The 13,003-nt window shown below is 39.2% G+C and overlaps 1 protein-coding gene across 5 annotated transcripts in view; it reads left to right on the top strand.

Moving 5' to 3' along the window:
* Positions 1–13,003, top strand: part of itpr1b (inositol 1,4,5-trisphosphate receptor, type 1b) — a 247,427-nt gene that overhangs the window by 82,392 nt on the left and 152,032 nt on the right. For all 5 annotated transcript variants that reach the window (XM_051673468.1, XM_051673467.1, XM_051673466.1 and 2 more), the window contains exons 14-27: positions 1,607–1,706; positions 5,284–5,444; positions 5,784–5,925; positions 6,467–6,625; positions 9,134–9,306; positions 9,468–9,587; positions 10,459–10,644; positions 11,000–11,251; positions 11,525–11,666; positions 11,748–11,901; positions 12,037–12,227; positions 12,406–12,538; positions 12,627–12,678; positions 12,761–12,926. In XM_051673468.1, coding sequence (XP_051529428.1) covers positions 1,607–1,706; positions 5,284–5,444; positions 5,784–5,925; positions 6,467–6,625; positions 9,134–9,306; positions 9,468–9,587; positions 10,459–10,644; positions 11,000–11,251; positions 11,525–11,666; positions 11,748–11,901; positions 12,037–12,227; positions 12,406–12,538; positions 12,627–12,678; positions 12,761–12,926 — 2,131 coding nt within the window. The remainder of the gene's footprint in view (positions 1–1,606; positions 1,707–5,283; positions 5,445–5,783; positions 5,926–6,466; positions 6,626–9,133; positions 9,307–9,467; positions 9,588–10,458; positions 10,645–10,999; positions 11,252–11,524; positions 11,667–11,747; positions 11,902–12,036; positions 12,228–12,405; positions 12,539–12,626; positions 12,679–12,760; positions 12,927–13,003) is intronic.

Below are 13,003 nucleotides of genomic sequence, written 5' to 3'. Positions count from 1 at the left end.
ACTATTAATATTATATTCAAATTGTTAAAATATATATTGTCTAACCACTTTCATGCAGCTTTGAAATATGTAGTATAATTTGTATTGAGCCAAGAGGTCAGCATGTGATGTTTTTTAAAATCCTATTGGTTACACATCCTCCCCTCATACGGATTCGCAGGTCAGAGTTCACTTCGGAACACGATCGCTGAGTTTGGAATTGCATACTACCGTACTACGCTTACTGTTTCTGCCATAGACATACAGTATATGGCAGAAATGGTATACGAGTAGTATGGATAGTATGCAATTCCGAACTCAGCCGATAATTCTTTGCATGAGCTTGCATTTCCGGTCTCCCGTGTTTAGATGCGTTTGAATGGAGCGCAAAGTGTAGTGTAAACGGGGCTTTAGTGTGCTTACGGTTGAGCGAACTACAACAAGAGTGTTGCAAAATTAGCTGGGCTGACAGGTATTGAACTCCTCGTTAGGATGTGTTTACACATGCATGGACACACACACCCTCTTAAAGAAGGTGAGGGACCAGAACAATGGAGGATTTGATTGCTGACAAGTCCGTGTGTGTTTGTTAGAATAGCATTAACTGCTATACCCCTCCGGCGCTGTGCGACGTTACTGGTTTGAGCGAACGGTGTGAATTTGGATTATGCCAAACACAAACACACCTGAAGCAGTCTGCAAATACAAAGGAAATCGGTTGATTCTCTTGATCTGTAAACATTATGTACAATATATTAGCTATGTCCTAGTGTCTGTATGTGGGTCAGAGAGTTTGTGGCTTAGTTTTTTTTATTTTTTATTTTTTTTACATTGTCAATAGAGGTATTGTCTAGGCTGAGACGGTCATATCCTCTTAAATGTGGAATTCAACATCACATGAGGTTAGAGTTTACAGGGGTCAGAAAGACCTGATGGTTTTCCCCCTGTGTGTATGAACTTAATGACTCTCAAAGGTGCTCACATGACTGCCTCAGTCAGTACAGAGTGTATTTTTCCCCCAAATTGGTATTTGAAGGACTGCTACAGGGTGAAATGAACCTAACATAGACGTCCCTTGTCTCTTGCAGTAGGAATGTGCAGTGGTCACCCTTTAAGTACTCCTAAGATTAAAAGTTGGGTACTAAAGTGTTTGAGCTGTTAGGGGACATTCTGATAGGAAGCGTTCTTGTGCTAATAAAGCTTGACGCAGCACAATGAATATAACACAACGCAGCTGTCTTGAGATGTGATTTTAAACATTGACATTCTTTTTAACTTGACATGGCATCTAAAATCGCACCTTGCAATGGTAAATAAAACAAAACAGCGAAATGTAGTGCAATGGCCAAAGGTGTCCACCTTGTTCATGTTTACCTATGAAACAGTTAAGATGGATGGAAAACATTCTAGTTTACATTTTATATAGGTATTTGTCTATCATAGTATATAGTAGTTTACGAGGGGACAGGAAATTATGAGTAGAGGGGATAAGAGTTAGCTCAGGAAATGTTTGAACTTGTGTTATTGATTTTAGCATCATGGCTCTGTGTCTTTTTTCCTAAGCAAAACATACGATATGTCATTGTCAATTCTTCTCTTGTCTTATCGCTTTATTTCATCCTATCAGGAACTCTTATGTGAGACTAAGGCACCTGTGTACCAATACATGGGTCCACAGCACCAACAATCCCATCGACAAAGAAGAAGAGAAGCCAGTTATGTTACGGGTGGGTATAAATATTTACCAAAAGAAGTGTGTTATCCTCAAATCAGGTTGATTCTTATGAAACCTGTCAAGAAACATTTAACCCCAAAATCAATGCCAAAACAAAAAAATTTCCTTAAAGAAAGCAAAACCTATGTTTAGGATTTTCTAAGATTTTTGCATTGTGATATTATTTTCAGGACACTTAAGCACATTTTACTCCCCAATTCTTTTTACTGTGACACATCTGGACATTTTACTTTTACAAAGGCCTTATTCACAACAGCACCATATTTAATTTTTGATGTGAATGAAATCCAACCAAACTGTATTACTTACAGTTTCTAAAGCATCCACTTTATAAAGCTGAATAAAGCTCCCAGATCAGATCTCATTTACCATAACTTACATTTTGTAGAGGTTTTTGTCAACTGAATTTTCTTGGAAAGATGCTTTTTTTTTAGTCGGTGGAAAGATCCAAACCACTTTAAACAACCGTACAACACATTAAAGAGAATGTTATTAGATCCCTCACAGTCTTGTTGTGTTACCCGTCAAAAATGAAAGATGGCGGCACTGTGAATAAGGTCCCATAATAATTCCCATTGTTTTCAATTATGATTCCAATTACAGTAACACAGTCATTTTTTTTTTTTTATGTTTTACAGTAAAACAGATGCTGTTGTACATTGATTTGTTTTTTAAATTAAAATCAACGAAAATGAAAGGCTGAATCAAGGGATTAATTTTGTGATGTATAAATGCCTAGCAATTTAAATAATTAAAAGTTGTGGTAATGGGAATATCATAATGATATTTGACTTTTTTGTAATAATTCTGAAAAATGTTATCCCCTTTTTTCCCCAAATTTTGGAATGCCCAAATCTCACTACTTACTAGGTCCTCATGGTGTCGCGGTTACTCACCTCAATCTAGGTGGCGGAGGACAAGTCTCAGTTGCCTCCGCTTCTGAGACTGTCAATCCGTGCATCTTTTCACGTGGCTCGCTGTGCATGACACCGCGGAGACTTGCATCATGTGCAGGCTCTTGCTATTCTCCGCGATCCATGCTCAACTTACCAAGTGCCCCATTGAGAGCGAGAACCACTAATCGCGACCTCGAGGAGGTTACCCCATGTGACTGTACCCTCCCTAGCAACCGGGCCAATTTGGTTGCTTAGGAGACCTGGCTGGAGTCACTCAGCACACCCTGGATTCGAACTCGCGACTCCAGGGGTGGTAGTCAGCGTCAGTACTCACTGAGATACACAGGCCCCACGATAATGACTTTTTTGCATCGCGGTAATAAATTGGGGGGGTAAAATATATAGAATTGTCATGAAAATAATTGATGACTTGATGGCTCTAAAAGTAGGTTTTGTTTTCTATACACTGAAAAAATGTTGTTGGATTTAATTAAAATATACTTGGCATTTTATTAGGAAGACCTGTACACCTGCTTACTCATGCGATTATCTAATCAGCCAATTGTGTGGCAGCAGTGCAATGCGAAAAATCATGCGGATATGGGGCAGGAGTTTCAGTTAATGTTCACATCAACCATCAAATGGGGAAAAAATGTGATCTCAGTGATTTCGACTGTGGCATGATTGTTGGTGCCAAACGGTCTGGTTTGAGGATTTCTGTAACTGCTGATCTGGTATTTTCACGCACAGAGTTACTCAGAATGGTGCCAAAAACAAAACAGCATTCCAGAGCACCTTTAGACCATAACATTTTTCCTTCTAAATGTAGCTTTATTAATCAGCATGTTACGAGCCTTTAATAATAAACAAATAGATTTGTCTGTTCTAATTTTGTAAAATTAATCAGATGTCATCATCTCTGGCATGGATGACAAAGACAATAAAATTACTAGTTTGTTTCTCATTTCAATGAAAATATAAAAATGATCCATTAAGACATTTTCTAAATTTTCTCTAAGGGGATACCCCTGAACCCCCATACAGTATCATTTCTCAGTCACAAGGGCTTCTATGCCCCCATACTTGGGTTTCTGAATGTAGTGAAATATAAAAATAATTTGAATGTAAAAAAATTATCTTTTAACATTCTGTAACACACCAATGGAGAGGAGGTGGTGAGAACCGGCTTGACAATATAAATAATATTTAATGAGAAACTGAACCAAAAAAACAAACACACACAGCTGTCTGTAACTCACTCTCTGTTGCACTGCCGTCTCCAGTCGGCCTTTTTTCCCTCTCGGGTTAATCAGCCTGATTGGGGGCTGGGTGTGTAGAATCCCACCCTGGTTTGTTTTTTGAAAGTTTCCTACATCTTGTCACCTTAATGGTGACTTTACACAAAACAAGAAATTACAGTAAAACAGCATCAATAATACTATAAAGAGCAAAAATCTATGAATTCTTAATGATAGCTAATTAAGTGCCCCAATAAGTTCCTTTTGACCAAAGAAACATGCTTAAATTATTCAAGCGCATGGGCTTGGAACATAAAGACAAAGTTAAAACACAAAATAGCTGCAAGCAGCAATCGCGAGTCCAGGAGCACACCAATGGCAAACATTTAGATTGAATACAGAATTCTGGGGATGATTTTAAGCAGAGTGGTGAAAAAAGACATTTGTTTTATTACTTAATTTATAAGCATTTGTATAACACTTTTTGACCAATAGATGGTGCTGACACCAAATTGATGTGGTATTGTAAGGGCTTGGTCACAATGTTATACATGAAGGTTCATGTCAATACACCCAAGCGTTCATGAGATACAGTTTTAGATCCTTATTGGTATCTTGCCATTAAATTAGTTCATGCTTTACATGAGAACGATCTGGTCTATCAAAAAGCTTTTCATAACTTGTGAAGAGTGTCTCTAGATGATACATGCAAAATTTTGTGCAAATCGGACTTGCGTTCTAGGAGGACTTTCAATGACATTCAAAGTGGCAGACAGGAAGTATGGCTGACCATGGCATATTCAGTTTCAACATAATCTGCATGACCCAAGGAAGCTAACAAAAGATCAAGAGAGCATTTCTTTGTATCTTTTGACCACTACGTGGCACTGTCCCCAAATCTTTTGAGTACCTACAGGACATGGCTCCAATGACACATACCAAATTTCGTAATGATACACCAATGCGTTTGTAATATACATCAATTTAAGGCAAAATTCAAAATGGCCGACACCCAATATGGCCAAAAACAAAACAAAAAACAAAAAAATGTGGGTATCATTCGACTCTGTGTGTCCCAAAAAATCTAAAGAGACCCGTCTCATAATTTTAGGTCAAACTATTCAGAAGTTATAAGCAAAAATAAAAAATGTTCATATTTCTTGACCATGACCATGGTCCGTTATGCTTGAGAGGGGCCTCTATTAGTGTGCCAAATTTAATAACTTTCCTATGTACGGTTCTATGGGCTGCCATAGACTTTCAGCAGAATAATAATAATAAGAACACTAAAAGATACAACAGGGGCTTCGCACCTCAATATTACAAATTGTTTAGGAAATTGATTATCAAATTTGATTTGGAGTGTCTTGTTGCTCATGTTGCCTATCTGTTTTAGTATCTGTAAACTAAATTTTAAAGTTTGTTTTGCCCTCAGATTGGTACATCTCCTATCAAAGAAGATAAAGAGGCATTTGCCATTGTGCCTGTCCCTCCTGCAGAGGTGAGGGACTTGGACTTTGCCAACGATGCTAGTAAAGTGCTGGCATCCATCGCTGGCAAACTGGAGAAGGGCACAATCACTCAAAATGAGAGAAGGTACTACCTGACAGCCCTGAAAATATCTGGAATAAGAGTGTGGATGGTAATTGGAACTGTTCTGAAAGAGTGGTTTCTACTTTCAGTCCTTTAAATACCCCTTTAAGTGCTTTTGCATTGACCTCAGATAACGCTGCAGTGTTGTATTGCTGTTGCAGTTAATTATAGCGTACCGGAATTCGGAATTATTGCTCTGAAGAATGTTAAAAATTCCCCACCACTTCCTGTGGAAAATGAAGGATTATGTCTTTCAATAGGGAAAGTGAAGTGTTTGACCAGACATTATAATCACCATGACCTTTTCTGTGTGCATACTGCATTCTGCTCTGTTTGCATTAGGTTTGTCACTAAGCTTCTAGAAGACCTCGTGTTTTTCGTGGTGGACATTCCCAATAATGGACAGGATGTGTTGGAGATCATGGTCAATAAACCTAACCGTGAACGGCAGAAACTCATGAGAGAGCAGAATATCCTAAAACAAGTAAGCTTGAGCTGAGAAATTGCATTTTCCTCTGGACTACACATTTAACTTTTACAGTGTTTTGAAAAGTTGACCTTAAAGAAATAGCTCACCTAAATATTTAAATTCTGTCTTTATTTGCTCACCCTCATATTGTTCTGAACCTGCAAGCTATTATTTTTTTTCTGTGGAACACTAGAGCAGATATTTTGAATAATTTTCATGAAGCTTTTTCCCCATACTACAACAGTTCATGGTGTCCATGGGGAACAAATCATTCAGACCAACCAATTCATTAAAAAGATCCAACTTAAAAAAAAAAACAGTATTTGTTCACCTAACAGACTGATGTGGTTTTCGAGTTCAACTCACTGACTCGCAATGATTCGGTCGCAGTGATTTTCTAGTTGTCTTGATTTAGAATGAAAGCATTTAGCATTTAGATTAAAAGCATGCAGTTGTACAATTGCAAAGTTTTGCCTCTTCTTGGTTAGAAACGTTGGAATTGTTCTAGAAAATGCACATCTATTCATTTCATATGACTCTATTTTTCCATCCACAGATCTTCAAGCTGCTTCAGGCTCCATTCACAGACAGTGGTGATGGCCCCATGTTACGCCTAGAAGAGCTGGGTGATCAAAGACACGCCCCCTTCAGGCACATCTGCAGGCTGTGTTACCGTGTGCTGCGGCATTCACAGCAGGACTACAGGAAGAACCAGGTGGGTCTACAGGAACACCAGCAGACCTGAGAGCATCGCTGGTCAACTTTTGATCTTATAGAAGACACTTGATTATTATTTTGGCCTCATATTAGACTTGAATATGTACAGGGATTTTTTTTCTTCAGAAAGTTGTTGCTCAAGAACGTTAAGGGTAGATTTATATCCTGACACAGTGTCCTAACCAAACTTATGCGTGACTGGAAAATCTCAGCCAATCAGAATATATTTAATGTCTAATGTACAGTATAAGGAGTAGGATTTGGCACCAATGAGATTTCAGAGTGGGCGGGGCTATCTGGTACAATGGCACCAAAAATGGAAACCAAGCGATTGACGAAATGTCCTGTGGCTTGTTGTGGATGGTTTGTACAAAAACGGATCACCATGCAAGAGATACCTATTATTGCTTGTCACTTTATCACGTCACGTGTGGTTAGGACATGGTGTGAAAAAGCACTTCGGCTCCACGATGCTACTTACCTACCTACCTATGTTGATTTAAGTTAATACTTTTTTGTTTTTTCTCTGAACCCATGTTGACATGATTAATTTCATCTTCCTTCAATTTGGTATTCTCAGATGCAATCATAAACATCAAGATTTTCTCTCAGCCTGCACGCATGTGTGACTTCCTGTGGTTTTGAACATTACACATCTCTAATGAGACTCATAAGACACTTGAAACATTTCTACTACATGAACTATGTGTAGTTTTTAAGCTGAGGGCTTGTATTAAAGAAATAGTTCACCCTGAAAGGAAATTCTATCTCTCTTTACTCACCCTCATGTTGTTCCAAACACATATGACTTTAATCTGTGGAATACAAAAGATGTTTTAACCGATATCCCAGACTATCTTTTCAATACAATGGCAGTGGATAGTTTCACTTCACTATCAAGCTTCAAAAAAGATGCAAAAGAATCATTAAAAAGTAGTCCATGCAACTTGTTCGTCATATTTCAAGTCTTCTGAAGGCATACGATGGGTTTTGGGTGGAAACAACTGAAAATTTAAGTAATTTTTCACTTAAAATCTTGGTGTCCACCTTTTAAAAAAAAAAAAATGTATGCCTTCAGAAGACTTGGAATATGATGCCCAAGTCGCTTGGACCACTTATATGATATTTTGCCTCTTTTTGAGGCTTAAAAAAGAATACCTATCTGCCATTGTATTCTGGAGCAGGATATTCATTAAAATATCTCATGAGGGTGAGTAAATTATATCAGAATTTTCATTTTTAGGTGAACTATCCCTTTGAAGTGGTCTTTTAAACTCCTTTGAACAGTTCCAAAGCTCTCCAGTATATATTTATAATTTATAATTTGTCACTTTTATCTAAAGCAAATTACAGTGCGCTTATTACAGGGACAGTTCCCCTTGCCGAACCTGGGGTTAAGGTGATCATGGGCACAATACCCGCATTTCCACTATCGGGGCAAATGAGGGCATGCTAGTGTGTGCCAGGCCCAGTTGCGTTCCCACCAGGTGGTAATGATTCTAGGGGCCCACAGGTCCAGCGGGGCCCCACAACAAATTCTAAACTGTATTTTTAATAGGAAAGGGGCCCAGAGCAATATACAGTTAGGAGGCCCAGAATACCCATCTACCCACTGTCACTTCCGGGGCATCATCGTGCCTCCCCTGGTCTTTCTTGGGGCCAGTGGCCTTTGGCCTGCCAATTATCCTTGGGCCAAACAAGGTCAACTGGGCAGTGAGGCGGGGGCAGCAGTGTCAAAGGCAGAGTTTCGCCGAATTTGCCAGGTTGTCTATCCAGCTCACAACGGTACAGGTTCAGGAAAAATTTAAACATTGCAGGTACAGTACAAATCCATTAAAATGCACAATGGACAGAGCGGTTCCCAAAGAAAGAACTTTCCATTGTTCGAGATCATGGACTGGTGTGTTGGGAATCGTCCTGCTGTTAGTGGAGAGAGCACTCAGGACACCATCATTTACAAACGATATAAACTTGATATACATGATACCTCAGCTTGAGTTTTCCTTTTGCTTGTGAAATGAGCGGAGTGTGTGACGTTGCGTTTTAGGGAAACGCTGCGGGGTTATTCACCCAGTGGTGGGAACGCAGATCAATTTTGGTCTTGCGGCTCGAGGTCCGAGGCTATTGGCCCCCGCCCTGGCTCGCACTGGCCCGATAGTGGAAAAGAAGCCAATGACAGTAGCTCATGGATCACACCTTGCAGGGTTTGAACCGACAACCTCTTAGTTGCCAGCCAGGATTTTTACCCACTGGGCTCCACCACCCCTAGTCCCCTACATAGGCAGAGTTCGGCCATACTACTACTTCCATACTACTCTTACTATTTCTGCCATAGACAGACACGGTAAAAGTAGTAGGAGTAGTATGCCAATCCGAACTCACCCATACAGAGGGTTTATTGAATTCAGAACTTACCACAGCAAAACAAAATCTTACAAAACTCTCTAAATATAAGAATTGTTGAAGGATTTGATGTATTACTTAATCTATTTTGCCCCCTATCCAGGAGTACATTGCAAAGCAGTTCCGCTTCATGCAGAAACAGATTGGCTACGACGTGTTAGCCGAGGATACAATAACAGCCCTTCTCCATAACAACCGCAAGCTCTTGGAGAAACACATCACAGCGGCAGAAATCGACACATTTGTCAGCCTTGTGAGGAAAAACCGTGAGCCAAGGTGGGAGAGAGTTCGTGCAAACCCAATTAATAGCCGATACCTTTGGCCACTGCAAAGATAAAGACCTGTTTGAGTGCGACAGTTAAACAATATTTGGATGTAAAGGTATACAGATAGATGATAGAAGGTCTGCCATGTTTTGATGTGTCATTTATGCTCAGGTTTCTAGACTACCTATCGGATCTGTGTGTATCGATGAACAAGTCCATTCCAGTGACCCAGGAACTCATCTGCAATGCAGTCCTGAACCCCACCAATGCAGACATCCTAATAGAGACCAAGTGAGTCATTTTTACCCTTTCCTCTATATCTGCCATTATGGCTTCTTATGCACCTGTAAACTGTCTCCTATATTCAAACCAGAGGCCTCATTTACTGCACCCAGAACTACAGTTAAACAGCTATATGGACACCTACAGTATAACCATGTTTTTATCATGCCTACTTGCACCTGTAACCACATCTGTATACTTGCCCATTGTTTGTCCACTGCAATATGTACTTGCACATATTGCCATTACAGTTTATACTTTTATATATATATATATATATACAGTACAGTAGCTGCAGTACCTAGCTACACATATTTCCAAATCAATATGGAAAAACAAAAGAAAAATTATTTTATAGTAGCTTAATCACATCAAGCTGACAGAATGTAGTAATCTAGTCCAAGAAATGACTTTTGTACATTAAAATGACAGTTTTGTAAAGTTATTTTTAAAAAGCAGTACATTAATTCTGATCTCATACAGTAATGATACAGAGATGCACAATTTCACACAGCCATCTAAAGAATGCTCTGAAAATACTACACAGGATAATTAGATTTGCAAGTGACCCACTTGTAAATTAGATGCAGTGATAAACTTTATCTGTGTTTTTCTGTATGACTATTAAAATGTAGTATGTTTCACATGAATACAAATTTTTCAAAAAAGAAAAACCATCATGAAAATTAACACTAACAGACAATTCATGTACAAGATGTTCTAAATTGGTTATTATGTTTTGTGATGTTTAGTCAAAATGAGTTTTAAGTTAGTTGGTAGTTCCATTAAATGCCTTTCCTTCTGCTTCTGCTTCCGCTTCTCCTTTCCCTTCCCTTCTCTCCATCAATCCCACCCTCTCTCTTTCTCTCTCTCATCCCAGGCTTGTGCTGTCTCGGTTCGAGGTGGAGTCAGGGGAAGGTCCTGTGGAGTCGGAGGAGGATGAGGAGGAGGTGTGGTTGTTTTGGAAGGACAGTAATAAGGAGATCAGGAGTAAGAGCGTCAGAGAGCTGGCACAGGATGCCAAAGAGGGCCAGAAAGATGACCAGGAAGTCATTAGCTACTACAGGTCAGCCAAAGTGCAATGAGAATCAAGCCAAGTGTAAAGAGATTATCAATGCAAAACCAAAAAATGACAAGAATTATAATGTGAATGACTGATTGGAAATTGAGAAAATGATAAAACTAAACTTAATTCTCAATCATTCAGAATTCTAAAACTTTATTTTAAAGCTTTAATGGAGTGTTTTAATGTGGCCTCAGACTTTTGGGCCCCAATGTACATCTACATCACATACTGTACATGTATTCACTGGAGGTTTACTGGAGTCACTTCATTATAGAAAAATTTGAATCCAGAAATAGAATGTCCTAAAACTAAATCAAGACATCCCTTCTCTCATCCTTGTCTATTTCCTCCTCAGATACCAGCTGAACCTGTTTGCCCGAATGTGTTTGGACCGTCAGTATTTGGCCATTGAGAAGATCTCCGGCGAGCTTGATGTTGATCTGATCCTGCGCTGCATGTCTGATGAAGATCTTCCCTATGACCTGCGTGCCTCATTCTGCCGGCTGATGCTGCACATGCATGTGGACCGAGACCCTCAGGAACAGGTCATGCCTGTGAAATATGCCAGGCTGTGGTCTGAGATACCCTCCAAAATCGCCATTGATGAGTATGTTCAGGTTTTTTTTTTTTTTTTTAAGTATGTTTTTTTTAAGTATTTAAGTACTTTTAAGTATTTATTTGTCACATACATATACTGTGTAGTGCAGAGGCTTAAACTGGAAAAAATATGTGTGTAAATGGTTTAGTACATTTTACTAGTACAACAGCACTTTTTTCATTCTGAGGAATTTTCCCTTAAAACATTTGTGGGTTTCTGTGTTTAGTTTCTGTAAGACAAAAAAAAAGGTTTATATCATGTTGTCCTTTTATGTTGATTTAGTTATGATAACGATGGAACCAGCAGAGATGAGATAAAGGAACGTTTTGCTCTCACTATGGACTTTGTGGAGAACTACCTCAGGGATGTGGTGTGTCAAAATGTTCCTTTCACCAATAAAGAGAAAAACAAACTCACTTTTGAGGTAAGCCACCTGTCCACAAGTGGAAGTGCAAGAAACCATTTTAGACACGACTAACTGTTTTGTTTGTCTTTTTGTTTCAAGGTTGTGAATTTAGCCAGAAACCTTATTTACTTTGGCTTTTACAACTTCAGTGACCTGTTGCGTTTGACCAAGATCCTGTTGGCGATATTAGACTGTGTTCACGTCAGCACCATCTATCCCATCAACAAAATGGAAAAGGGGGATGAGTCTAAAAGTAATGGACGTCTGAATTTGTTTGTCGTACATGACTTTGAGGGATTTTTATACCTGTTAAACATGTTTAAGAAGCCAGATGTGGTAGATCTGTTTCATCAGAGTTTCAAAAATGTCTTGTTAATGTTTCTCTCAGGTAGCAATGTAATGAGATCCATCCATGGTGTTGGGGAGCTGATGACCCAGGTGGTGCTAAGAGGGGGAGGGTTCTTACCCACAACCACCACAACACCTCCAGATGGTGATGTGGTCAAGACTCAGACAGAACCAGAAAAGGAAGATATTCTGGTCATGGACACCAAGCTGAAGATCATAGAGATCCTACAGGTGATTCTATTGTATTTCTTGTTTCTTTAGAAATATACAAGGAAAGGAAAACAATATGGATTTGAATTAGCAAAATTCTGTGAGAAAATGTTGCTTGCCATAGTCATTCTGATCATATAAAGTAGCTTTAAATTGTTACATCTTTACCAATTTGTAATTCTTTTGTGTTTATGTTCAGTTCATTCTGAATGTACGACTGGACTACAGGATCTCCTGCTTGCTGTGTATCTTCAAACGTGAGTTTGACGAGAGCAATACTCAAACGGATGCCGTTCCAGCAGCAAATGCAGAAGGGCCTAACAATATCCCTGGTGGGTCTCCATACTGGCCTTGATCCCTATCACTCATGAGTTCTTAATAATTCTTCAAATTAAGTGAGTATTTCTGTTGGTTTTACAGCTCTGGATTTTGAGAACATTGAAGAGCAAGCAGAAGGAATCTTTGGTGGAAGGTGAGGATTGTCAGTCTCAAAGTTTAGTTTTCGTTGTGTAGGAGTTTTTACTGTAACTATGTATCGATTTTTATCCACTCAGTGAGGAGAACACACCACTGGATCTTGATGACCATGGTGGCAGAACATTTTTGAGGGTTCTGCTGCACCTCACCATGCATGACTATCCTCCACTTGTGTCAGGAGCTCTGCATCTGCTCTTCAGACACTTCAGCCAGAGGCAGGAAGTGCTCATGGCTTTCAAACAGGTAAACAACATGTGTGCACAAAGCATATTTACCTGAATGAAATTGCTGTTGAGTGGCCTTGTTAGCCAGTTTAGTCA

The sequence above is a fragment of the Myxocyprinus asiaticus genome, chromosome 35 (assembly GCF_019703515.2).
Source record: "Myxocyprinus asiaticus isolate MX2 ecotype Aquarium Trade chromosome 35, UBuf_Myxa_2, whole genome shotgun sequence".
Classification (NCBI taxonomy): Eukaryota; Metazoa; Chordata; class Actinopteri; order Cypriniformes; family Catostomidae; genus Myxocyprinus; species Myxocyprinus asiaticus.
Note: the sequence above shows the minus strand (reverse complement) of the source record. Positions and strands in the feature narration are given on the sequence as shown.